The sequence below is a fragment of the Vanacampus margaritifer genome, chromosome 3 (assembly GCF_051991255.1).
Source record: "Vanacampus margaritifer isolate UIUO_Vmar chromosome 3, RoL_Vmar_1.0, whole genome shotgun sequence".
NCBI lineage: Eukaryota > Metazoa > Chordata > Actinopteri > Syngnathiformes > Syngnathidae > Vanacampus > Vanacampus margaritifer.
In genome coordinates this window covers 13158886-13186114 of record NC_135434.1, presented here as the reverse complement: position 1 = coordinate 13186114, position 27229 = coordinate 13158886, and the positions used below count along the sequence as shown (strand labels likewise).

The window sequence follows — 27229 nt, the reverse complement described above, 5'->3', positions numbered from 1 at the left end:
GTCTTTCTTATATATTTTTGCTTGGCTGTTTCGAAGCAGCCCGTAGTGCCGAGACACTAAATTAACCATGTACTCTTGACTCCTCATCTCCTATTCCGTTGGAATCACCTCATCATCTTTGTGCCTCCAGTCAAGACGACTGTCATTTCTATCATGAATCCCTGAAGATTTTCTGTCTTTCTGTCATGACGCAGGAGAAGAAGAGAGAGATTATTAATAAATTCATGAAACATCGCACAAGTACCTCTTAACTCTTTCCTATCTCCATCGCTCCCCTCTGTCATTCGGTCCAGTGCCCTATCAAAACTGAAAGTGTCTTCCCCCCACGGGACTATTTTCCTGGCTGCTGGTACATTTTAGTACATGTCTGTAGAAACTGGGAGGCCATTAAGACTCAAATGGATGGCAGTACAGTACACAGAGATGGTGATTTTAATTTGGACTGATTCTTCTCTTGAGAATACTTGTAGGCTAGTTTGTTTTTGTTTTTAACGAAAAGCATGACCTCAGCTTTCCTTTTTAAGCATGAGCCTCAGTGGCTGTGACGTGTGTATGCTGGTGTATGAAACACCATGCACTTTTTTTTTTTTGTCTGCAGATGCTGTACGAGATCGGACAAGCCCAGTCAAAGCCGCACGGGATAAATTTAGCCCGTGCTAACACCCTAGGAGGCCTCTTAATAATTGAGAAGGCATCTGCTCCAATTAATGTGGCCCTCTAAATGGAATCCCTATTTAAATTTTCCCTAACTGGGTCACTCTCTTTCTACCATCTCTCTCTCTTTCTCTTTCTCTGGTGCAGTAAGGAAAAAATGATCTGCCTTCTACTTTTTAAATGTTTTTGGGCTGTCTGAAGCATCATCTGGGATATGTTGTGCCGGAGGTTTCGCGAGCGCACAGGCACAGTCGAAGACATTCAGCAAACAAGCTGGTGATGCGAAGAGGCTATGCCATTCGCTTTGTTTCGGCTGGTTAGAAGGCGAAAAACGAGAGTTTCTATAAACTTTTGTTGGTTTACAGAGTTAACCTGTAAAATAAAGAAACTTCGGGGGTGCTGTTGTGGAGTAGATCTTTTCCTCCGCGTGTTCGTTTCCTTTCGGGTAGTGAGAATGTTGGTTATCTGAATACAGGCTGGAGATCGATGAACAGTTCCTTCAAAGCTTTTATTTCTACAGAATATTCCGGGCACAAGTGAGTTACAGACAATGGCTGTAGCCTCTCACAAGTGCGAAGATTACAGAGGACTTACAATATTCTTATACTATCTTGAAGGGCGGTACCACACAGTTTCAAGTAAACAGTTCAACCGGAGTTGACCGGACATGAGATAAAACTCAAGGACATCATTCAAACCCAAAGCCCATTTGAGGAATAGAGGAGGTTATTCAGTCATGACTGCACCTGGCAGAAATTAAGATAACACTCACAAGGATACATCCGCAGAACAAAGCTCTACTGAGGAAATGAGGAAATTAAAACAGTTATGACTAAGTCTGGGCAGAAGATACATTTCAATACATTTCATTTGTGTAAATGGAAACTTAGTATACACTCACCATCTCAATGACTAAGACATTTTTTATTTATTTAATTTCAATATATATATATATATATTCATACTTTGACATTATGAGACTAACTCGACATCTAAAAAATTATCAATAGTACCTCACCATTGTGAGGTCTCCGGCGGCCCAAGCACCCTGAGAGTTTGAAAATGTTTTGTTAAGGCAATTCTTGGTGTTTATTATTATTATTATTATTATTATTATAGAAAGCCAGAAAGTTATGAATTTACTCGTACAACATATAACAATGCTTGTGAAAAGCTTGAGATATGTTTATGGTGCGATATATAGTCGTTTGTATATTTATGTAAACTTTTTTTTTTTATTGTTCCTGGAGTAGAAACAAAACAACAACAACAAAAAACACAGCAGTCCTCAATTATTAATATAAAATTCTCTCAATCCTTAAAAGTAATTAGTCGATTAAGGACATGCCATTTTAGGCCAGAAAAAAAAAAAGGACATGCCATTTTAGTTTTTTCATTCAAGTTAATATGGAATCTAATCCACATTTGTATACCATCTGAACTGTGTTTGACTTTAAATTGACATTACCTTGACTGTTATTGCATTTTATGAGTGTTTTTAGATGCTAAAGGTCAAATGTTTGGTTAGTTGGTGTGTCCACAATTGCACACGGTTTGCATATACATTGACTCCCCCCTTCATACAGAATTCCTAAAACGCTGCTTATTTAAAATTTTCCTAGTGACTTTGAAATATTCACAATCTTGACAATATAATTTTTTTTTAAACCCTTCTGTCTTGGCTGTGCAACGCACGCTAATTGGAACTTTTATCTCAGCCTGTCTTGGAATGAGCCGCTCTTGCCCTTGCGTTGACTCCCTTCCTTCTTTGCTTTCCAGTGCAGTTAAACACACTGACTAATTATTGCACCCAGCTTCACCTTGCTCACTCTTTTTTTAGAGAACAATCACAGTAAAAGAAAAGTTGCAGCTGTCGCCAAATCTCAGGAGGGTCTCCAGAATTTGGGGCTATCCCGTTTTCTGAGTCACTGGCTCTGTTTGTCCTTCAGCCGCCATGCCTTTTTCAATTTTGAATCGACAATCTGGGAAGCCTGTTTGCAAGTGTGTGTCGTTGTCTGTGTGTATAGACATGTTTTGAATGTGCGAGGGTGAGCGCATAATGCTAAGAATAGCGCCATTGGCCTTAGCAACATCCGCCGTGCAAATGGAAGCTGACTCATACTGCCAGGCTGGATACGTTCTTCCATCAACATAACACATTGAGCTCATCTGCCTCCTAATTATTCTCTACAACAGTGTTGCCCACTTCCTTTGGTTCAGTCCATCTTGTTTCCATGTAATCATTTGAACTTTGCAGTGTGCAGTCCATAAATTGGAAGGAAATTGAGCTATTTTATGCATAGTATCACCATTTTCCAAGGCACTTAATTGTATTTGGACAGTTGACATTTTAATACTTGGATGATATTCAATTGATGCAATAGAATTGTGGAGCCTGTGGAGGTTACTTTACTCTGATTTCCTGGATATGTTTTACCAGGTTTCACTGCCACCATTTCTCGCTTTGCTTTTAAATGAGACAAACTATAAATATTTCTGGGTTCGAATCTCAGCTCTGGCATACCAATACGGAGATGACATGCCCTCCGCATACTTTCATGGGTTTTCTCTGGGTACCCTGGCTACATTCCACATTCCCAAATGTGCATGTCCATAGATGTAAATGCAACGGTGAATGGTTGTCTTTATGGGCTCTGCGACCAGTCCTAGGATGTAACGTGCTGCCCGAACAAAATCAGCTGGGATGGGATTCAGCTCATCTGCGACCTTAATGAGGGCAAGTAGATTCGTGTGCAGATCAGTGAACACATTTTCAGAAACAAATGTCAACTTTGCTGATGGTTATCAGAAGCTAATGCTAATCTTTGCTAGCATTGCCACTCTTCTTACCTTATTTTGACTTATTTTGACTTTGATAATATTTGTCTGTAGTCCAGTAGCCAGACTACGACTGTTCAAAATGGCGGGGCCAACAGAATCATATTGTGGGTGAAAGAGAGACACATTTGATTAAAGGTCTACGCTCCCTTTTTATTTCGTTCACCAGTAAACCCTGTCTATACGTATGTCTTGAATTTGGAAAAAAATAAATAAATCAATATGTTTTATTTTTCAAAAAAGAAGGCTTTGGTGAATGCGCATAGTAAACTGGTGGGGTTCAGTATCTCCAACAAGGTTTTAGGAACCACTGTTATACAATTTACTCAATTAATAATTTAATTATTATTACTTAATTATTTGTAATTATAAATTCATAGTGGCTCACTCATGGATGTAAGCAATAAAAAAGTCACTTTTTCCATTATACAGTCTCCTTTAACCTACACCACGGTGTAGTTGACATCCTTGTGTAGTAAGCAGGGTTTTTTCAGCCAATGAGAGCAGGACATGCTGAGGAAGGCAGCGAGGAGAGGGAGACGAGCAAAACTGGCACAAAATCAGAATCTGACTCAGATATAGCGTGGGGGGGTTGCCGGGTAAAGTCAGGGCAGTGGAGGAGAGAAATTAAGCCACTTAGATGGATGGGAAAAGGCAAACTGGAAGGAGGAGCTAAGGGTTATGATGAGTTCACACGCTTGTGGAGTGCATGTTACACTTGTATTTCCTCGCACAATGAGTTGACCCATCCAGCAAACTCATTTTAGTTCATTCTCAAGATTGCCCTTTCAATGCTAGCAGCTGTTGCGATAAGTCACAAAGCAAATCGAAAAAGAGGCTTCTTTTTCGTCTTCATTTCTTTTCTTTTTTTGTACCATTTAAAGCAGAATCACAATTGATCCCCACACACAAACGTACAATCATATTCGGGATTATGGGGCAGAAGATGACATGTCTAGCCTAAATTTTGTGTTCTGATATTTAGTGTCAATAATACAGATTTTTTTTTTATACAACTGGGATTGGATTTATAGCCATGGTCCTTCACAGCTGTTTCTTAAAACAAAGAGCACAGTTCAATTTGGAACATTATGTGCATTTATAATAGAGAACCACTCAACAATATTTTCCCGGAATGCTGATTGTCTTTGAAGGTGTTCTCCTTTCAAAACTATTTAAGCGGTGTCAGTCAAGAGAGTGGTTTGAACTCTATTGTTTGACTTAAGATGTATATTTTCCCACATTGTTAAACTTGGGATTTCAACTTTGGACCTTCCTCTACCTCTAATGAAGACCATCGTACCAGTGGCAGGGCTCTCTTATAGTCAAATAAGCAGCAATTGGCTGCTTCGACCTCGCATTAAGGATGCAAACATACCTGTTCCTTGCAAGGAGCTTTGATCACAACGTGAGCATGCCGCGGTGCTCCCCGGCTGCGATACGAATGCTCTCGCTTCAAGAAGTTGTGTGTGTCGCCGATGTGACTGCCTGCTGAGCACTACGCAAGCATATACAGAACCGACTTGGCTTGTATTTTTATTTATTTTTTGAAGAACAGCTTTCCAGATTGTCAGCTCACTGTCTGTAATGCTTCATGTGCTGTATGTCACTCCATAACATGCGCACTACTGACAAACCGAGCATCAAATATATCATGATTTCTCATGCACCGTGGCTCATTAATATCGTTCGCTATATAAACATGAACAAATTTAGTCATTCTTCCTTTCTTAATTGCATGGAATGGGCTTCATGTCAGATAGTTGGGCTATGGTGCAAATTAAAAATATTGACATTATAAAAATATGTACTTCATTAGGTTACTCTTTAAGAAATCTATTAGGACAAATGCACTTTGACCATCTAATGGCAATATGAGCTCATGTTCCATGATGCCAATTCATTCCCATTTTCCCATAGGATGTATATAAATAAGTAGCATTTTAGCATTAGCAGTCACGCATAAAGAGAAGTTATAATAAACATGATTCCACCAATGACTTTTACCCCAAACAACAGCGTCGTGGGATATTGCCACAGTGATGCAGCATCCTTCAATCGACACACCTTTGTGCAGCTTTTTGCTGATGTTTCAGCTTTTTTACCGCTTACCTCAAAGGTGGTGAAATGCCAGGTTGACTTAATTACCCCAAATTCAATGATGGTGCCATTTATACAACCAGATAATTAAATGATGCAAGTGTTAGCTTCTGGTGTGGCAATGGGATAACAAAACAGGGAAAGAATTGCCCCTTTTGCATCTCTAGCATTTTCTTTCGGAGTTGTCTCAGCTCTGTTACTATTTCAGAAGTTTGTTAATTGCCAGGTTGGCTTAATTCTTTCTCTATTCAGTGTCAATGCTGTTAATGTCAAACAGTAACACAGGGAAAAAAGGCCGGAAGCTACTTGCAGATATGGCAAGTCACCATCACATAAGTGCTTGTGACTTGCCAACTTTCTGCAATGGAAAAACTGCGACCCTTGGTTTTCTTATTGGGGAACAACATTTGATGCTCCCCTTAAATTGTACTGTTTTATTTTTATTTTTATTGAACCACAAACAACATACAATTGTCAACGAATAACTATATTGCCTTGACCGCTGTAGCCATATTATAATACAAATAGAGGGAACAGTTGAGAAATAAAGGAGCAAATGTGGATATTTTCAATGCTGCTGGCAACTATCACCCTTTTTTTGACTGCATTCATGTATTTAGGTGACATAGACTCTCTATGCTCCACTTTTTAGCCAGGTGCATAGAAAATTATAAACATAGCTAAGTATTATTGTAAAAGCAGAACCTTGTACAATGTATTCTAAGATGAATAGTTTTAAGGAAAAATGGATGTCAAATCTAACAACCTCCTCCAAGGCACATGGAACATCCTTTTCTTCTGCAGGAATCTCACATCTATGGTTACATTAGCCAGAATCTAAAATGTGTCTAGTATTTTCATCCATTTTGCTTAACCACTTGCTTGAGAAAGCGATGTGTGACAGTGTGTGAATCATGGCCCATTAACTCTAACATATTACCTGGTATGCCTCATTATCACTCTCCTAAAATTCTGCTTGGTAGACCCGCGATGACATCCATACAAAATCTCCTCGATTCATAATTGAAGACAACAGCTGCTGTGTTGTGTATGAGGTATGTAACGTGATCACTAAAGGAGAATGTTACAAGCGGCACAGCTCGAATGCTCTACTCCGCATCACTGGACACGGAATTTGCATGCAAAAGTATTGTTTAGAAGATCTATGGAGTTTGGTTTGTGAAAGTGATGGGGTAAAGCAGTAGGACAAAGCAGGAAGAACAGGACAGGGTAGTTTAATGAAGAGACTGAGGCAAAATTTGGCATCCTTAAGCTAGTGTCCCTATAACTTGAGGCAGGCTCAGTGGCAGCCAAAGATATGTAAAACGCGATACTCTTAATATGCAGAATATAAAACTGCACAAGTATGAAGAGGATCTGATGCAAGATCTAGTTCTATTAGAACTAAATCCTATAACTGCTACCTCACATCACGAGACGGGTTCAAGGGAGAACATTTGGACTAAATCTGTTGCTCCTTTAAAGGAATATGTCAAGGATTTATTCAAAGCCCTCACAATATGAATACCAACCCTCGAAACGCTCAAAACAGATTGTTAAAGCAGATTGCAATTCCAAACACAAAATCCTCTGAGCTAATTTGCATGTGATCCTAATCTCATAAAGGCCAACGCTTCTAATGTGCAGTGGAGTGTCCAAAGTCGAACTGAAGCAATTCCCAATCAGAAATTCCCATTGAGGTCAATTATATATATAGTCCTAACACTCCCTGTAAAATTTTATAACTGTACAAGCAATGTTTTAAGTAGTATTTTATCATTATTAATCATCTTACAGTGGCAACACCATGGCTGACTAGATAGCAAACAGTTCAGAGGTCGTGGACAAATCCGGCCTTCTGTGCCTGCTTGGGTTTTCTCTGGGTACTCCAATTTCCTCCCACATTTCAAAAACTTGCATGGTAGTTAGTTTGAACCCTTAAAATTGTCCGCAGGTGTGAATGTGCGTATTAAATGGATGTTTGACTGAGTGTGCTTTACAATTGGCTGGCGACCAGCTCACGCTGTACCCTGCCTCTCACCCAAAGTCAGATGGGATGGGTTCCAGCACACCCACAACTCTATTGAGGATCGAAAGAAGGAAGGAACGGAGCTATGCCCTACACCATAGGTGGGCATCGAGGGCCGGAGTCCTGCAGGTTTTGCATGTTGCCCTTCTCCAACACAGCTGATATATGATCAGCTCATCAGCAAGCTCTGCATAAGCCTGATAACGATCCTGTTGATTGGAATCAGCTTGTGTTGGAAGTGAGAAACCTCCAAAACCTGCAGGACTCTGGCCCTCGAGGACCGAGATTGCCCACCTCTGCCCTACACTGAGGACCACTTTTCATGCAATTTTTGATGTATCAACATTTTATATTTAACAGTCATACAGGTATGTACCAGTTTACTCTTACTCAGTTTACTGATCTAAGTGACAAACATATGGCAGCTAACCTGTGGACAGTCCTTCTTTCATCAAAAAAAATTAAAAAAATAAGTTAAATTCCCCTTATCTGGCAGAAATTTCCTTCACATGCAAAATATGTTAGTTACCAACAATTACGACTAAATTTGAGACCAGGTGTCTCTAGTTGGTGGCTTTTCACCTATTGTTGCCTTGCATCTTTTGTCACAGAATGGGATGCGTTACATGAAGTGACTCACTCTTCCATGCACATAAATCGCATAAAGACGAGAAACCTGCCACCTACAGCTCTTGAATGCTCCTCTGTGGGCGTTGAATTCAGAGGGGCAACCTACCTTCGCTGTGTTGATGAATAAAACAAGACCCACTTGGAGCATGCATGTGTGTTGTTCATGTGTGTGTGTGTGCGTGCTCGCATTAAAAGAGCTGTTGACGAGCTCGCTTTACTGCATATTGAGCTCCTCTGGCTAGCACTCTATGGCGACGTTCGGTCACGGCGGGTTTAAGGAACTCTTCTTGGAACTGTATGAACAGTCTTCTGACAACGTGAGATGAAAACAAACAGTAAAAGGGATTACACTCACAGCGGTGATGATCCCTCTCAGCAGGCAGTGTCTGTACATTAAAAAATGTTGATAAATTGCAATCCCAAATGTTAAACGTCATCCCAATATTTACAATCATAAACACTCACGTGTAATCAATACTGAGTTTGAACCACACCACTTACTCGTGATTGTGGCGTGAAACGGGAAGATAGCCAATTAGAAAGCTCGCTGAAGCTTTGGAATACAAATTTGATTGCAATGTTGAACATTTGAAATAAAACCGACCCAAACAGGCGTACCTGTACCGACAACTGGGCCATATTTGAGCCTTTTCCCTCTTCCCTATGAACCTCTGTACTATTCACGATGGCAAATCCTAAATCCCGAATTTGATCAAGCTAAGATATCTGATGAGCTAAATTTCTCCATTTCTAAATATGGCTAAAAAAGTACAGACATTTGTTTGGTATATAATTTCTCTGAGGCAACAATGATTTTTATTTATTATTATTTTGTATTATTTATTTATTATATGGTACCTGTGAGCGTGGACCATTCAAAAATGGTTCTGTAGGTTTCCACTCCAAGAACCAGTGTGCCACATTTGGGTTATCTCGATTGGGCTGGTGCGATCGCGCAACTTCAAACGGTTGTTCCGCAACACCAAGTCAGGACATTGTTTTGCGCGAGTCCAAGTACTATGTGCCAACTGAAGGCCAAGTTCCATAGACATGCCTCTGAGTCAACAACACCTCAAAAAGACTTTCCTCACCCTGTCAGCTCCTGCGTACCGTAGGCTGTCTTCTAAAGATCTGCCGTTGAAACATCACAAGATCTCCTACCTCATAGGACTGCCAGGAGGTATACCATGACAGCTTTGCTTTGTCACTTATAGTGGAGCCTGAACATGTGGAGATACGTTATGTTCAGCGAGGAGTCCAAATTCTGCCTACCACAGTTGGCTGGTAGGGTCAAAGTGTGGAAAAAACGCAGAGCATGCTATGCTGAATGCTGCACCGGTACATTAGCATTTTTTATTGGGGGTACTGTGATGTGTGGGGCAGCATTTGTCAAAGTGGAAAAACAACACTTGGATTGGAGGCAAGCTCACTGAAGAGCGATATTGAGAGTCTGCAACCAATGGCAATCCCATACCTCTCTATGTTTGTGACTGAATTCTATCCTGTAAGATAAGAAACACTAGCCTTCACAAAGCGGGGTTTATCAGAGACTACTCACGGAGTGAAAATGTAAACCACATGCTGGTCGCTTGGAATCACAAGAATTTTTTTACCTTTGGATTTGAGGTATATGCTGTAGTCTCTGTCAAACAGTTGGCAATGGAAATAAAAAGAGGAAGACACAGCATTAGCCCACACAAGCAGCACATGCACACTGCATGTAGGTTCACAGTAGAAACCTCTGCACCGCTGCTCTGCCCTCACACTTGTTAAGTGGCAAAGAGGTCTAACATGACACTGAACTGTTGGACACACAAAACCTGCTTGAAAACCACATTTTCACACGTAGTCCTGAGTGTGAACGGCCTCTTGCTGTGAACAGTGCATTCCATTCCCCTGCTGCTTTAAATCAATATTCCCAAAGCCATGAACAAGTCCCAGAGAAGACCACTGATATTACCCATATTGTCAAGTAAGGTTGTGCCATAAGAATAATGTCCTTGATATTTTTGGCTTACTTTTCATGTGATCCAAAGATATAACAAAGAATGCAGGATTGCCGTTTTAAGAAGGTTGAATTCCTGGCAACCAGTCTGGGGTGTACTAATCCTCTCAACCAATATCACCTGGAATAGGCTCCAGCTCATCCGACATGAGTCGTGTAGAAAATGGATGAATGTATGTCCTTCTTTCCCTTTATTGCCATGGATCCATTGTCATATACCTCTGAGGGAGGAGTCACTGCAATGGATTAACATTTTTTTTTCTGGATGAAAGCTTCTGAGTGATGTCATGATCATAATCCATCATCATGTGCTCAAGGAGGAGCCTGTGGTGCCCTTGTAATGACCAGTGAACAATTAATAAAACGTCACCATTCATTACAAGCCCGTCAAGACTGCCTGACTCATATTTAAAACACATGAAAAAAAAAAAGAAGAAACGGTGGTCCTTAATGGCGTTTCTGACGGTTCATGTGGGATCCCCTTAGGACTTCCCGCCGCTTATCGTTTTGCAGATGTTCAGTTTTATTATGGTCTTTATGACTTTTTAACAGACTCGCTGATGGCGGCTTGTCCATGTACATTAGTAATAAGTAGGACTTGTGGTCCATGGTGGTGGGGAACTACTGAGAAGAGAACTCAAGGGAGGTATTCATGTAGGTGTTGAATGGCACCTCCAAAGTGGAACACAATCTAGTTGATTGCAGAGTTGTAATTTCAACCAATTATCAGAGGTCATTTGCCAGCAAACGTCACCAACATTCTTTAGAAAAGCTGACAAATCCAACATTTGCTTACCTGGGCAAGCATTTGCTGCTCAGTGAGATACGGGCTTGAGATGCTTTCTGAGCTGATGTTTCACAAGATTTGCCAATATCTTGCTTAATGATGATGTGAAATGTTTGTTTGACTTTTGAGGAAGGAAACTCCAAAATGTAGCACTTTGGAGGTTCCACTCTATACAGGGAGTGGTTTGGAGGGGGTGTTGAGTGTGAATGTTTGTCGACTGATGATAAACCAAGACGTAAATTAGAAAAAAAATGAGGACAACTCGGCAGTACTGCTGTGTGCGTGTGTGGGCAGATGAGAAAAGAGCAAATTGGGACGTCAAAGTTAATTTGAGAGAGCGAGGCGTAAGGTGAATGCCATGTTGACCTTGTCATCGGTTTCACTAATCTTATCTATATTTCAATCACATCTCTGCTCTCTATTCTGTACAGACAACTGCCTTATTATGAGAAGTACCTGCATGCATGTGGGTGAAGGCATTTCTGTCTGTGTTCCTTTTGTTGTATTGGTTTCTCTTTATGCACAGTTTCTGCATTTTACTGTATTTCTTGCTAAGTCGAGCATTGAATGAATTCCTCTTCAGTCGCAGCTTCGGCTGCCTGCGTCAAGGTCAGAGAGGATGGCTATTTAGACACTGATCTGCTTCTGTCGGGAAGCCTCCAGAGTCTGTGATGATTGTACCGGGGCGTAAAGGACAAGAGCACGGGGCAAAAGAGGGCGAGGAGACAGAGGATGCTGGGAGTAACAGAAGAGGGTCATGGATGAAAGGGAAAAGGCGGGCTGCAATGATGTCAGTTGAGAGGATAAGTAAGAAGTCGATGTACCAATATTTTTCTATATTACTGTACTTAAGACAGCAGTGTGGTGGCTAGTGGTCAGCACATCTGCTTCAAAGTGTTGAGGTTTGACGACTAAGGTATGTTCCCATGATGGTGCCGTAATCCAAATTTGTATTTAAATCGGAAAGTTAGAACATAATATATGTAAACAGTATATGTAAAACTGTAAGGATGACTGCTGTCTCACTTAACAATAAACATTAGCAGAAACAGGGTGGCATGGCTCAGTGGTAGAGTGGTTGTCTGCCCTAAGGTAGAGGTTGTGGGTTCGTTCCCCCCTCTTGTGTCTATGTCGAAGTGTCTTTGAGCAAAATACTGACGTTTCCAGGTGAATGCAATGTCAGTGTGAATTGCTTTGCGGGCCTTAACAGGTGCAAAAATGTTACAAAAGTGAAAGACCAAAACTAAACAGTACAACTGCTAACATTAAATTTTGAGCTTTGCTCAGCTTCACCGAGTCAAAAGATAATTGCATTATTATCTGATCACACATAATTGGTGGCCCGCATATAATTTTAAAAGTTTGAACCGGTGACATCTGAAGTAAGCAGCTCACATTTAAATGTGTTGGTGGAATGCCCTGCATTTTTAAATGCTTGAGGAATTTGAATTGTTTAGTGAGAGTAGTAGATTACTTCTATGCTGTACCAGATGGAGATGATACGCCGTTAAACCAGGAGGCGAAAATGATTAGAATTATCAGTATTTGACCCTAAATGTTACACTGTATTGGCAGATTGTGTAGGATTTGCTAGCATACTAAAGCCTTGGATTTCTCTGGTTGCTCCCAAGTAACAAACATTTGCAGGTTGCAGGAAGACTGTAAATTGCCTTTAGGTGTGAATTTAAATGAATGTGAAGTCAGCTGGGAATAATAATAACAATAAGTTTGGAATGGATGAATAGATTTATGTATGGAAAACCACGGAAAAGAAAACCTTTGTTCACATCCAGTTTGGATGGTGAAGTCAAGGGGAGGAATCCTCCAGTTGTATTTCACCCTCAAATGTAATGTGACATTTCTGATGTCGACGCATCTGCATGCCTCTTACTAGCGCTTCTGTCCAAATCTTCCTAAATTTTCAACAATAACCAGAAAAATTAGCTTAAAGGCACATAAACTGTCTTGCTTCAATGCATGACAGGTGGATTTGAAAGTTTGATTCCAATGCAGTTTACATTAACACAATTATGTACCAGAATGTATTCCTGCCCACTTTTTCTTCACTTCCTGTTATTTTTCCATTCATTTTGATTGATTTTTATCCCAATAAACTTCAACGGTATAGCAAAAGTTGACCACAACCTATTTTGTGACACTGGTCAACCTTTGATTTGGTTGACTTTCAAAACAAAATTCTTCTTCAAAATTCTGGACCCCATCTCCCTGCTGACTTTTGATTGGTCGCCAGCCAATCCCAGAGAAACCTTTCCATTTAGATACATTGTAATTGTTTTGGAATCATTTCTTCCCTTGTGTCACAAACATAAAACGGTCGATGACTCATAATAATCATAAAATTACATCAGCCATGAATTTAATGTAAAAATATTACAACACACACACACACACAGCAATCTACATTTTGACTTCGTCAATGTCTGCTCCGACTGATACTTTTATCAAGTCGACTTAATACGACACCTAATCAGATGATGTCTATACTGTATGCAAAGAATTGCTGGAGGTCAACTGATGCCATTCATGACAACTTGATTAAGAGAGATAATTTCTAGTAGACATTTACCACATACAGGTGCTGAGGACTTTTTAAAATTTACTTTACTTCAAGGCAGCCCAATGTCACCCATAGAAACACATTTTAGCTTTTTTGTTAGTAGAAAACATCTCCATGTTTCCTGACAGCAAGTGTTAATCCTTGGTGCACTTCTTTTCTGAAGTTTTGTCTGAATAGAATATGCACTGAAGCACAAATCGTTCTAGCAAAAAAAAAACGACTATGAGAGCTTTTGAGCAGGGAGAATGAGAAGCAGAATGACACTTGTGTAAATAACGGTGTAAAGGAAATAGGGAAGTGAGGAGAATGTGCTGGAGCATAGTGTAAGGAGAAAAAAATAGCAAGGAGAATGAGGAGGAAGAAGAGGAGGAGTAGCAGGAGGAGGGGAACAAAACCTGTTGAAGGGAAATGAGGCCCTGGCGGAAGATTTCTTGAGAAAAATGAATAAATGTAAGAGAAAATATCAAGTAAAAAAGTAGAATGAAGAAAGAGGAGGTGGGCTGTATTATAGGCGAGGAGGAAGAAATCTTAGCAAAGGTTAACTTCTGGAGGCAAGGTGACATATTGAAGAAATAAAAATGAGAGCTGAAGCGGAAATTCCAAAATCGACAAAACAATTTTTATGTAAAATATATGGTTTTAGGCAGAATGAAGCAGTCATGTCCTGCCAAGAATACACAGTTTATACAGTGTCTATAAAACATATTCTATTAAACTCTCTTGAACAGATTTTGTATTTATTTCTTTTATGAAGACTTTTGTCCACCAAACAAAAGTAGTAGAATGTGGACTGACCTGTGAGAAGCAGCGATATGCCACCGTGTATACCAGACAGATGGAAAATTAAATGAAGAAGAAGGAAGATCAGGCTAGCTAGAACTGCGAGTAACTCTATTGCAAGTCCCCCTCATTTTTACTGTGATAAGAAACATAACAAACACACAATCTAAACGGGTGCTCCTCCATTTCTGGAGTTGCTGATTACCATTTGTCTTCTTCAGTCAGCTGACTTCCTGATTCGCTCTTATTCTATGTAACAATCACAGAATCATTGGCTTGGGTTTTTCGTTGTAACTCTTAGGTATGTAATGGTAAATGTATTCACATTCAGTTTTTTTGTTTAGAATATAGGGGCTGATGTTACTTTCAGATAGTGCCCGGGCTGTTGATGGGGGATGTGGGGCACGATGCAGAGCCTCCACCCACTGAGAGTTCATTTGTGTGGGAGGAAGCAAAGCCAAGGCTATCAGCATTAGTGGTGCGCAATGTGCGAACGAGGCAGAGCTTTTCTACTTCAGGCGGGAAAAAAGACAGTCTAGCTATAGCAACGACCTTGGCGGAGCTATGGTGACAGCATGACAAAAGACTCAGGGTGCGAAGTGAACTATGACTGGAAATTCCTCCTGGCCACTCGCCTCCTTAACGATAGGGCAAATTAATGTAGGAAACTGTAATGAAAGGTGAGAGACATGGCAAAGGAGACATTTTTCACTTGTACTGGTCAGGTTACCTTGGGGATTTTTTTCATTAGGACACCAAGGGATTTTTTTTTGCTGCCATTTGGCATGCATTCACATGATGATGTTTTGCAAAGTAAATGTATGCCGTAAACTACACAAGTGGACTCTTCAATATACAAGAGCAAGTAGTTGACTTTGTCATTCTATAATGGAAAATAAATGCCAATTCATGAATTAATTAAAATCTATAAAAGTTATGTCTTGTAATCAATCACACCTTCTTCGCAGCGTTTCCAAATTTGGTATCACTGTTTTAAATGAGCCTTCTCCAATTTGAACACTCATTAAATTTGAAGTTTTGACACAGATGTCCTTTCTCACTCCAACTCTTCCTATTTATCTGGGCTGCGACTTAAAAAAAAAAAAAAAAAAGTTTTTACACGTGAATACCCATTTATCTCTGTGGAAAAGTTCCAAACCCACCTCTATAGGTGAGAATCTGAATTATGTCACTGTTTAATCCCATCTTAAAAATATCTAATGTTTTGTATCAACAGTCTTGCTCTAAAATAGCACACTATTTTTACCCACTATAAATTGATGGTGAAAAACGCCCCCCCAAAGTAGTCCTATCATGAATCCTGAGAACTCCACTGGCTTTTCTGCTTTATTTATTTCACTCCATTGTTAGCAATGGACCCATATAGGAGCCACCATGTTTTCATCAAATAGGCAAGACATTTTTCTGCTCCGCCTGTACATCAACCCACGTGCATGCTGCATCCGTCATCATTCTTGTCTTGTCTGTCGGAGTTGTTGACACATTACCATCCAAGGGGTGCCCTACATTGCCAAAACGGCTGGCCCAGTGATCTATATCTTCTCATCCATGTTGTCTGAGCGGCCTCTGGCAAGACGGAGAAAGCTTGAATGGCTCCCAACGGGCAGATCCCGCGCCTCATTTGGCATCTACGACACCAATACCACAATGTGGGTGATTGTGAATGACTTAAATAGTAATAATGTGAAGCGCTTTGAAAAGCAAAGTAGTCCCATCTATTCCATTATTCATTTTCTGTTCAGTGCTTTTGACTGAAATTGTCAGTGTGAAATAGTAGATGGAGACTCATTTATTTCAGTTGATGTGCTCTAGAGGCATCAGGTGCAATGGAGAGGGTTTCCCCTAGGAGCTCTTGGAAGGCAGGCGATGGGGAAATCATTTTATTGTTTGCTAACTGTTTTAACATCCCACATTTTTTTAGGAACTCTGCAACCTGTGATGTCAGGACTGATGGATACAAGTAATTAAGATTAATTAGTGTAAGCCTCTTTAAATGATACAACTCAAGAAGTGAATTGGTAATAGAATTAAAATTAATCTGTTTTTGGGCATTCCAAAATTTTGTTTTGTCTTCCTCACCCTCCTAATTTGACGTGTATGTATTCCAATTGATGGAAATTATTGTAAAAATAATAGGCTCCAATTTTAGCACAGCTGCTTCCATACTCATGAATGCACCTTGTGAACTGCAGATGAAGGGATGCATCTAAAGCAGATCACATCTTTGGAATATTAGCCAACACTGCTATAACCAATTCCAACTGAAACAGGAGTTCATCACAAGTTCATATTGAAGGACACAAGGAAATGGCCAAATTGACTCTAAGATGGTCGCTTAAAACCAAAATGGCAGAGTTGCTGTGAATTTTTCATCACGGCTTCCTGACATGAGACATGCTTAGCAAAATTAATGTTGCTAAGCAAAAATAATGTGGTTTCTGTTTCTACAATGAAATCCAATAGTGCCTTCATTGCTTCAAGGTCCAGCAAACACACAATGTAACATCACAAAGCTCTTAACCCAAAATCAAAAAGATACTTTGTGCTGTCCCTAGGTTGAAAAGCGTACCTGCCCTTAGTGCAGATATAGAACTGGTACATAAAGCTCAGCTAGTGATCATTCCTTCATTTTCTAAACGATCTTAATCTACAAAGATGAATTATTTGCCCGTTTGATATTGTTGAGTGTTATAGTGATCTGACAAGCACACAAACGTTTCAGGTAGGCAGTAAATTAATACATGTAGAACAAAAACACATTCTTCCTATTGACAGCTACCCCTCTCCTACCCCTCCTCGTGGCTTTTAATTTCACTTTCTGCATCCCGAGTGCTTTTGAAGCTGCCCAAGGACAAACACGTTTATTTTGCTGCTCCTTAATCAAAGAGCAAACAAGAAAAGGAATACCAAAAACACCTGAACAACAGCAGATGTTTCATCAATACTTCTTAGCTATAACAGTTTAGACATTGTTTTTTTTTTTTGGGGGGGGGGGGGGATGCTCCGTTGGAAATAGCCAGACTGGAGTGATTGATTCAATGTGTGAGTTATCCAGGTCATCTATTCTCTTTGTTGTTATCGTCACATGCTGCAATGGTTGAAGCAATATGACCTGTATGTGTATGATTTTGTGCGTTTTTGTTAAATTTATAGCAACTCAACAACTAAGAATCATGGTATCTTGAATATTCATTTTACTGATCGGGCCTTGAGCTTACAAATTGTCAATATTTATGTGTTGGCTTTTGTTTCGTACTTAACTCATTCACTCCCAGCCATTTTCACGGAAGTAACCCCCTTCGCTCCTGGCAGTTTTACTGGATGGATATTGACTGATTTTGCAAGGCCCACAGAATATTGTGTTTTTTTGCTATAAAAACATGAAAGATTAGAGTCTCTTATTTCATCGGGGGAAAAAAAGTATATTTATATCTGTTTCTGTTTTGCAGCAATTAACATTAGAATATAGCTAAGTTTATATATATATATATATATATATATATATATATATATATATATATATGTATATATATGTATATATATTAAAAAAAAATAATAATAATAATAATTTATTTGTTTTTTTTTAAAAAAAAGGAGAGCAATGATGATGTCAAATCGAATGAACAATACTGAGCTCTCCTGAGAGAAAAAAAAAGAAAAAAAGAATATAGCTAAGTTTAATCATTATTCACAAATCTGTTTAAAACAATAACTTTTTTTGCCAAATAGCCCTGGTTGATCTCTTATACTCTGCTGCCACATGCTGGCCGTTTTTGTAATAACTACCATTGCTTTAAGCGACCTCTTCAGGTCAGAGGCTGCATCAAAGCCTCCTTATGCTCTAGCATAAAAAAAACATATAAATACATGTTTGGAACCATGGCAATATTTAAAATAGAACATTTGTATATGTAGTTGGGAGCAAATGAGTTAAACAATGAGTCAGTGCAAGAAATCAAGAAAAATCCAAGTCTGTGAGGGCACCTAGTCTGTTTCACTGTTGGATCCGTGACAGGATGTATGACCTTTCCTGTGCGTCAGAGAACAGAACATGGAAGTCCAGTATTAGAGTTTAGGTAAGGCATTAGGTTTTACCACTTCGGTGAGAGTTAGATGTAGGTGGTAGGCCACCATTTGGGAGGCTTGGCTAGTAGTAGTAGAATGGTTGTCTCCCAACCCAGCGGTTGTGGGTTTGATCCTGTGCCATTGTGATCACCTCAAAGTATCCTTGAGCATGATACTGGACCGCCAGTTGCTCCTGAGGCTGCGTCATCAGTAGGTGAATGAGTAGTCGAATGTAAAGCGCTTTGAGGGCCTTGTAAGATAGAAAAGCGCTATATAAAGGAAGTACCATTTACCATTGGCCACCTTGTAGCTCCGCCCCTGAAGTTAGATTTAAGGTTAAGCATTAAAAGGCTTTGGGTGAGTTAGCACAAAGAAATTTGATTATGGATGTAGTTTACTACCAAGATGAAGTTAAGAGAGTTACACCGACAAAATATGTGTCAGCCAATAGTTAGCATATGTGTTATTTAGAAGAAAGGAATGGCCAAATCGGTACGCAGCGTGTTCCGAGCAATTTCATCGCAAGCGTGTCACGGCTCATCTATATTGCATTGTTCTTATTAAAAGAACAAATGCTCAATCAGAGTGGAGGTGTTTACTGTTGCCAAACGCTGATGCTTCCCATTATTGAAGGATGCATATTTCATGAGGACTTGTGATGAAGCAGCAGTTGGCTTGAAGTTTACGGCTGCCTTCAATCTGCAGTCGCATTTCAAATGTGAGGTGTCCTTCTGAAGGTTAATTAAATTTAGTGCAAAGTGAATTAGGACGCGGTATCGGGTTGTCGATATGCTGTGGGACCTTTAAGGTTGAACACTTGTTTTGTTCACGTTTCCAAATAACGAAAACAGAAAGAATCTGATGAAGGGTAAGCAAGTTGGTATCGTATCGCGGATGTGGTGGCCTTATCCTGGGGCAAGAGGCCCGCTTACACCCTGTGATTTCATGTTTTCTAGATTTTTTTGCCATTTTCTTTTATCATATCCAAAATCATTATCTAACTACCCTCTGAGGAATTTTGGAGCAATTTGCTCTGCTGTGCTAGCGTGAGACTCTCCTCATTGAGCAATACAACACCAATTACAGGCACAGCTTTGCCAACCTAATCAGTGAGTGTAACCTTTCTGGTTATTAATATAACCCGCAGTCATTTGCACATAAGCGCACACACTCTCCAGTCATTGCACTTCACTGCTTCGTCTAACACAATTAGTGGTCCTGTGGTTTTCTGGTTAAGTAAGTAATGGAAGACTACAAGCGAAACTGTTTAATTCTTGCTTGTAAGCGTATATTCCGATGGAGCTGCTGTATGCAGCACACAAAATGAAAAAAGAAACAAAGTGTATGACTGAAGGATTCATCATTTCCTTCTTTATTTTGGTCGCTAGGCGCTATCTTCGACGAGTCTGCACGGAAGGACGACGAGGTGTTCCGCCTGGCCGTGGCTGACCTCAACTTGAACAATGAGATTTTGGAGACGGAGAAGATAACCATCTCTGTGGAATTCGTGGACGGGAACAACCCCTTCCAGGCTGTGCAAGAAGGTATGAGAACCCACATTGTTGTTGTTGTAGCGCTGCTGATTCAGTCGGAGTTAGTTTGCTGTCTCTTGTTTTGGCTCTGAATGTGGAGATCTGCTCAGTGCAGGGGCAGATCTATACTAATGGGATACAGGGCCATAGAGCACTCCAAAATCCTACACTATTTTCCTTATCACCTTTAACAGAATGCTGTGATGTAGCAATTTTTCATAAGAAACTTTCATATACTATAATATATAATCACACAATGGTTTTGGTCATTCTTGTAATTTTACAGCATTTTTTTCCCCATAGAAACATATGCACTGTATTTACTCTGGGGGGGTTTTCACCTTGTTCTCCTGAAACCACAACTTTATTATTGTAAGATTGGCCTTTTTTTTTGCTTTGTTCTCAGATAATATAAGATTTTATAAAATGTTCTCTTTTCTTATTATTACTCCTCTGTAATTACAATGACAATAGCTGAAGCGTAGTTTTTCTCTCATAAAATGATGACTTTCTCCTTATAGGATAAATATTTTTTGGGTAAAACCACTTTATTTTATTATTTTATTTATTTTGTTTTGTATGTTGTGTGCATTTAAATCAAAACTTGTTTCTTTTCTTCAGAGAAGCCTTAAGATTGTGATCCCCTTTGAAATATCAATATAATCAGACTTCATTACTGTATTTGTTTATTCTCATCATTCTTTGACTTTATCTTTTTTGAGTGTGCCCCTCAAGAAAGTCAGTTAAAAACTGTTTTCTTTTCTTTCTCTGATATGAACACTTTGGTCTTGTAAGATTGTGACTGCATGCAACTTTATTTTGTAGTTATTGACTCCTGTATGATGTATGTACAGTATGTATTTATTTATTTATTCATGTTCATTTATATTTTGTATTTTTCTTGTAGCTTTACAGTTACAGCTATTTTCCATACAGTTTCTTTCCAAGATGGATTCAAAAAACAAACAAAAACCTTCATCTGCTGCTTTTAATTTGAAATTGGGCACACCAAATGGTTTTCTAATGTTTATTTTGAATCTTAATGACGGTCCCCACTGGCCGCTATGTAAATCACATTTATGCACAGTTGCACAGTGAATGCAGCTTGGCCTTCCTTCCTGTTGCCTGGTGCTGAACAGACCGCCACTTTGTCTGCCAGTCTCATTGATGGCCTGCCGCTCTGGATTTGGCTCACTGGCAACACAGCCAGCTAAACACTTGTCCGTGTTGGTCAAGGGAGGAACAGAGTCAAAAGATAAACGTACCACTTCCTGGCTATCTGTAAATTATTTGCATAATGTATGGGAATTCTGCATAAATTGTTCCGATTTAGGTTATACCATAGAGCAGAGGTGGGCATCGAGGGCTGGAGTCCTGCAGGTTTTGCATGTTGCCCCTCTCCAACACAGCTGATATATAATCAACTCATCAGCAAGCTCTGCATAAGCCTGATAACGATCCTGTTGATTGGAATCAGCTTGTGTTGGAAGTGAGAAACCTCCAAAACCTGCAGGACTCCGGCCCTCGAGGACCGAGATTGCCCACCTCTGCCATAGAGCCTCCAAAGTCAAATGTTGGATTTAAATATTCTGAAAAATATTTTTCTGAAATCAAACAAAATCATCATGAAATTCGTCAGCAAATCTCCTGAGAATTCAGCTCAGTGAACATCTCAAGGATTTACTCCACAGGAGTCTTTGACTTTTTCCATTTTATTTATTTTTGGTGTCACCCCAGAAGTTTAACAAATAGGAAGTGAGATGACAAACATAAGTCAGGAAACAGATCTGGCCTGTACAGTTAAAAAAATTACTAAACAATATTTTCTGTAGGGGAAAAGTTTCAACAGATGCTGATCGGTATTACATCTCCCACTGTTCGTAAAATACCAACTCCGAGTGTTTCATACCAATGCTGGTAAGACAAAATGCCACTACATGATAACCTTCTCACAATGCAGGTGCCTATACCAATAGAGTCGCCCTAGTGGATTTTATTCCCAGCAAATGATCTGTTTAAAAGCTTCATCCAAATGATTTACTGCACTCACTAACTACCCTGAGGGTTTTTCGTGTGTGCCTGTTTATTAGCGTTGATATACGTGCGTGGTCCCATTCTCCCATTTTCCTCGCTCGCATGTCACTTAAATCTGGATCTGCTCCTGTCACTTTTATTTACATTTCACTCCCTACAACCCACCCCGTGTTGCCATAGTAACCCAATACTTGTAGAAAACAGGTGGAGTAAAGTGTGTGCGTACGTGTGTGAGGCATGCATGTCAGTGTGTCCGTGTCGTCATTGATTAAAGCGATGATGAACGCCTAATTGGATAACGGTCTATGGGAAGGCGGCAGGCGAGGAAGTGGTGAGCGAGGAGCGAGACCCGCAGGGGGGAGTCCACTCGATAGTTGTCTCGTCTTATTTTTCATATCCGCTTAGTCTTGACACACATGAAGCACATTTACGCTTAGCCACACGTGCCCACTACTGTTGTGCTAATATTTCCCATGTTACTATAAAAAAAAAAAGAGGGAAGCAGTGAGTTTGCCATTTTGATGTAGTTTTTGCAAGAAAGTGCCTGTGGCCTGAGGAAATTACTTTTTTTGTTTGTTTTTTTGCCAAACAAGAATAACATGTAATTGCATATCCACTACAGTAGGTGGCAGTGGTGTTATATTTATTTATTTATTTATGTTTTAACTTTCAGACAAAATCTTTTCTGTCAGACTACAAAAAATGTAATTGATCCATATTTTTTTCCTTTAACGTTAATAATGGGAATATTAAAACCACTTTTTTCAGACTGATACGAATTAAACTCTTGAGTAGTCACTGATACCGATACTAAGTACGACTAGTACTTTTGATACATAAAATTTCCGTCCCCCAAAAAACTATGACCGATAATTTTATTGAAAGACCTATTTATCCAAATGTAGAATTTTTCCTTAAATTTGCAAGACATTAATGGACGTTTAAGTTTATTTTAATTTCTTGTTCATAATTGTAAAATGGCCACAAGAGGGCGCTGGTACTGGAATCAGTCGCCATCACAAGTACAGATACCTTGAAATAAGGCCGGCTGTCGGCCCATTACCGTTTGCTGGTATTCGTACTCTCCCAACCCTAGTTTCCTACATCTCTAGATATCGACATCAGCATAAACACATGAGCCGTAAAACACGCTCACTTTAGCCAGCATAGAAATGTTAAATGAGTTTTGTGGTGACAAGATGAAGAATATCCTCTAGATGTTAGGGTGACATATACATTTGAAGTAAGAAAACATTTCTGGTACCATGACATCATAATTATTTAAATGTTAAGACTAATAAAACAAATTCACTTCCATTATCATCACATTTGAATCTGAAGAAATCTGAATTGGAGGTTCTACCGCTCAAACTTTTGAGTAGTTGCAAAAAAGACACTGTGGTGTAAACTGAGTCATGCAAGTAACCCAAATATTCCAATTCTTGCAAGAATTTTTTTGTCTTTGATCTTCAAAATTGTCCATAGTCATTTGTTGACGTGAAAGATTGTCGTTGGGAAAATGCTTCAAACACTTGTGAAGCTCAATTATCATGGTGGCTAAGTCAAAGTGGAGTATGTGAACAATGATTAAAGAAAAAAAGGCTTCATCTTCCCAAGTCTTTAATTAAAGTTTCAAAGGATTAGTGTTAGTATAATATATATTTTTTGTCATCTTTTCAGTTTATCAGTTGTGGCAGTGGAACTGGGGTAGGAATTATGTGGCGTTGTGCTAAAGTCAGCATGAAGTGAATGCCTTCAGGCTGTAGGAAACACTCCACTTTGAGTGCGATGTGAATAACTAAATGAGGCTTCCCGACTTGATGAGTACACAGTCATCGTGCGTGCGTTGGAAAATAAACTTTTCAAAGGGCAGCAGAGTGTAAATGTAACCTTTTACATTTAATGTTGTTTGTTGCCTTCTCTTTTTGTTCTAACTATTCAGCAACATTGAAAACGTTTTATTTTTTTATGTCAATTAAAATATTTTGAGTTCATCTTAAAATTAGCCGTGAGTCGTCAAACAATATTAATATACCATTTAATTGTTTGTTGCTTGAAGAAGACAGTACTTTTTTTTTTTTTAGCTATTCAACCAGGCCTTATAGAAAGTAGTAATCTTCTTTTCAAGATTGCTCAGGGTATGAAAACAAGTGGTAATGGAACAGAATTAAATAAAAACAATACAAAACAAGTTTAGCACATTATACAATGAAACCTCAAAAGGTTCAGCCATCAAAGCATTTCCAACCTGTTGTACAGTAAAAAAGGAATTCAATTTTCATTATATGTGTGTTTTTGATTGAGATATCATTATAAAATGATATATGTATCTTAAAGGGACTACACCATGGTATTTTAAGGCCTTCCACAGTTAACTATTGGCATATAATGATGAAATCTTACCTTTGACACAATCGCGATGTAATATGAGTTATCGGTGTCTATTTTTCTTACTCGGAAGTCAAACGCTCGGTTCAGTAAAACCCCGCCTCTCCTCCTGATAGGTTTTAAGCCGATTTTTAAAATGGACTTTAAATTTCACGGGCTGCTAGATCTCTGCGTTTGGTCAGGCAATCCATCAATTCATGAATAAACATTTGAAAAATCGTGTAAGAGGAGGGGGAGCAGAGAGGTTAGAGGAAAGGAGGAAGAAAAAAAAAGCACCCTATCCACTAAACCATCCATTCAATCAAATTCTTTGGCGCAAATGTTTTACTTGTAGTTTACACCAGTGTCAGCCAATGGATTTTAAGACAGCCAATTGTCATTTCATTGCACTTTGGCATTGCAAATGTGAAGAATAATTAATTGCTTTGAATTCATTCGGACAAACTGTTTATTGATAAAGGCTACTTTTGTCATTATCCCATGGAGGGAGGTCTCAGAGAAAGTGGCCGTGCGTTTAGTCCGCAGAGGCAGTGCGGGGGTGGGGCCGCATGCAATAACGTCAAATCTCAGGTTGGAAGGGCCTGGTGCTTGGAGAGCAGAATAACCTAGAATTTCGCTGGCGAATTGAGGAAAACACAACTTTGGTCAAGTTTTTGTTGAGGAATTAGTATTATAACATGGCTAAAAGCTCCAAAAAGTTGATTTTTCATGTTGCAGTCCCTTTAAAAAGCTTATCCTAATAGAGATAATATCCTAAATTAACCTAAAAAATATTATTTTTATTATTGCTAATATACAGTATATTCTATACATTGTATTTTTTTAAATACATTTAAATCCTACTAAACTACTTCCAACATAACATAATGGAAAAAATGCAATAGTAATGTAAGATGCAAACCAATTTGGATGCCAATAATATAATAATAGTACAGTATTTATTGCATCTCAATTAAAGATGTCAAATAATGTATTTAATAAAATCTTTTAACTTAAAAAAATATTTTTAGTTACTATTTTTATATTAATTTTAGTCACTTCTATTGATGTAATAATTTTATCTTAATTTAACCTTCTTTGCTGACCTCCAGTTGCTTTTAAAATATATATATTTTCTTACAAAATATTGTCATTGGTAGAGATGTTCGACAGCACTTTTTCTCAGACTAATACCAGCACGAGACACTCGAGTGGTCACCGAAACCAAGTACCGATACCACTAGTACTTTTGATACATAAAAATCCCCGCTCCCCCACACCCCCCAAAAAGATCATTTTAAAGAAAGACCTACGTATCTCGCTATAGCATTTTTCTTAAAATTGCATAAACTTTATGGCAATTTTCGATTTTTCTAACTTCCTGATCGTAAAAGAGCCGCAAGAGGGCATCATACTGTATACTGGTATTGGCTGCCGTCCTAAGTACCGATACCTTGAAATAAGGCAAGGGTGTCAACCATGTTTTTCCATTTGAGATGTGCATTATTGAGTTCACTGTTCTACAGTTTAAATAGTACAGGGCTTCAGTTTTGAACAATTTCAAACTCAATTCTCAAATGTCCTGCCTGTCAATCATATAGTTGTGACTAAAATGGGCCAATCATTAAGCCCACTCCATTATCTGATCATAGAATGACTCAAAATGTGCTCAAGAGCCGACACAGTTTCTGTCCTCTTTTTCCTCCGGCTTCCTCTTGCGTCAATCTCTTTCAGCTGGCAGCTGTGGCTGCGAGCCTTTTGTTTTGGCACACGCTCAGGCCCTCTTGTGAGGATATTCGGCTGTAGGTCCGCGTCCAAGACCCGTCTTACACCTGACATTTGTGTACTTCTGCTGGCAAAGCTCGCCGTGTGCCACTTTAAAATTTGCTCGGCGGCTGCTGTCGATGTTGACCCGTGTTCTTAATCCTGCACGGAGCATCCCCGGGATTACCGTCGCATTTTGTGTTCTCATTCATCTGTTGCGTGCTAGTTTCTCTTTAGGAACAGTGCGATGCTTTGCTTAAAGCCTTGCAAACTTTTAGTATGGCAAAAGTATGTACACTGTGAAATCCTTGCATCTACAAACTAATAATAGTCATATGTAATGTTATTGTATAGAAAATAGTTGTGTTTCTATAACATCTTATACCTGCCAATCAAAGTCACAGGACACATCAACATACCACCAATCAACCACGTCCAGCACACTCGACACATGCAGCACATTTCCACATTGATTGACAATTCACAATCAAGGTCCTCAACCCAACGCAGTTTGATGAATACAAAGGCCTCATTAGCTGACATGAAACTGTTCACTAAATTAGTGGTAAGCTCATTTTAATTCCGAATAGCGGTCACGTTGACAGCCATGGAGATGAAAGACATCCTCTTCTCCAAACATATCCCATCAGTCAGAGACTGAAAGCCGCTGTCCTTCATTCATGTGTCCATTTCTATACATACCGATGTTTTTTAAATGTTTTCAAAAAGTTGTACTATGTACCAGCAAAATATTTACTTATTTGCGCATATGCATACAAAATAAAATAATAATTACAATTATTTTATTAGTACTATTTTTGTAAAATGATTTATGAAAATTATGACATGAAAGAAAATTATGGTACATTCGATGGAGAAAATTATTGTTACAATCAGTATCAATCAAAAATGTTTTGGAATAAAGCAAGTTTTTTTTAAGTTGAATTTTGTTTGTTTTATTAAATATGGAACACTAGAATGTGTTTAAAATGCCATATTTGAGAACATTTTTATTATAAAATAAAATGCTTAAAGATCATATATT

At 39.0% G+C, this 27229-nt stretch overlaps 1 protein-coding gene across 1 annotated transcript in view; it reads left to right on the top strand.

Annotated features, from left to right (window-relative positions):
• The window catches only part of grid2 (glutamate receptor, ionotropic, delta 2), a 437970-nt gene that overhangs the window by 63782 nt on the left and 346959 nt on the right, over positions 1-27229 (top strand). Inside the window, exon 6 of the mRNA XM_077561716.1 lies at positions 19876-20031. Coding sequence (XP_077417842.1) covers positions 19876-20031 — 156 coding nt within the window. The remainder of the gene's footprint in view (positions 1-19875; positions 20032-27229) is intronic.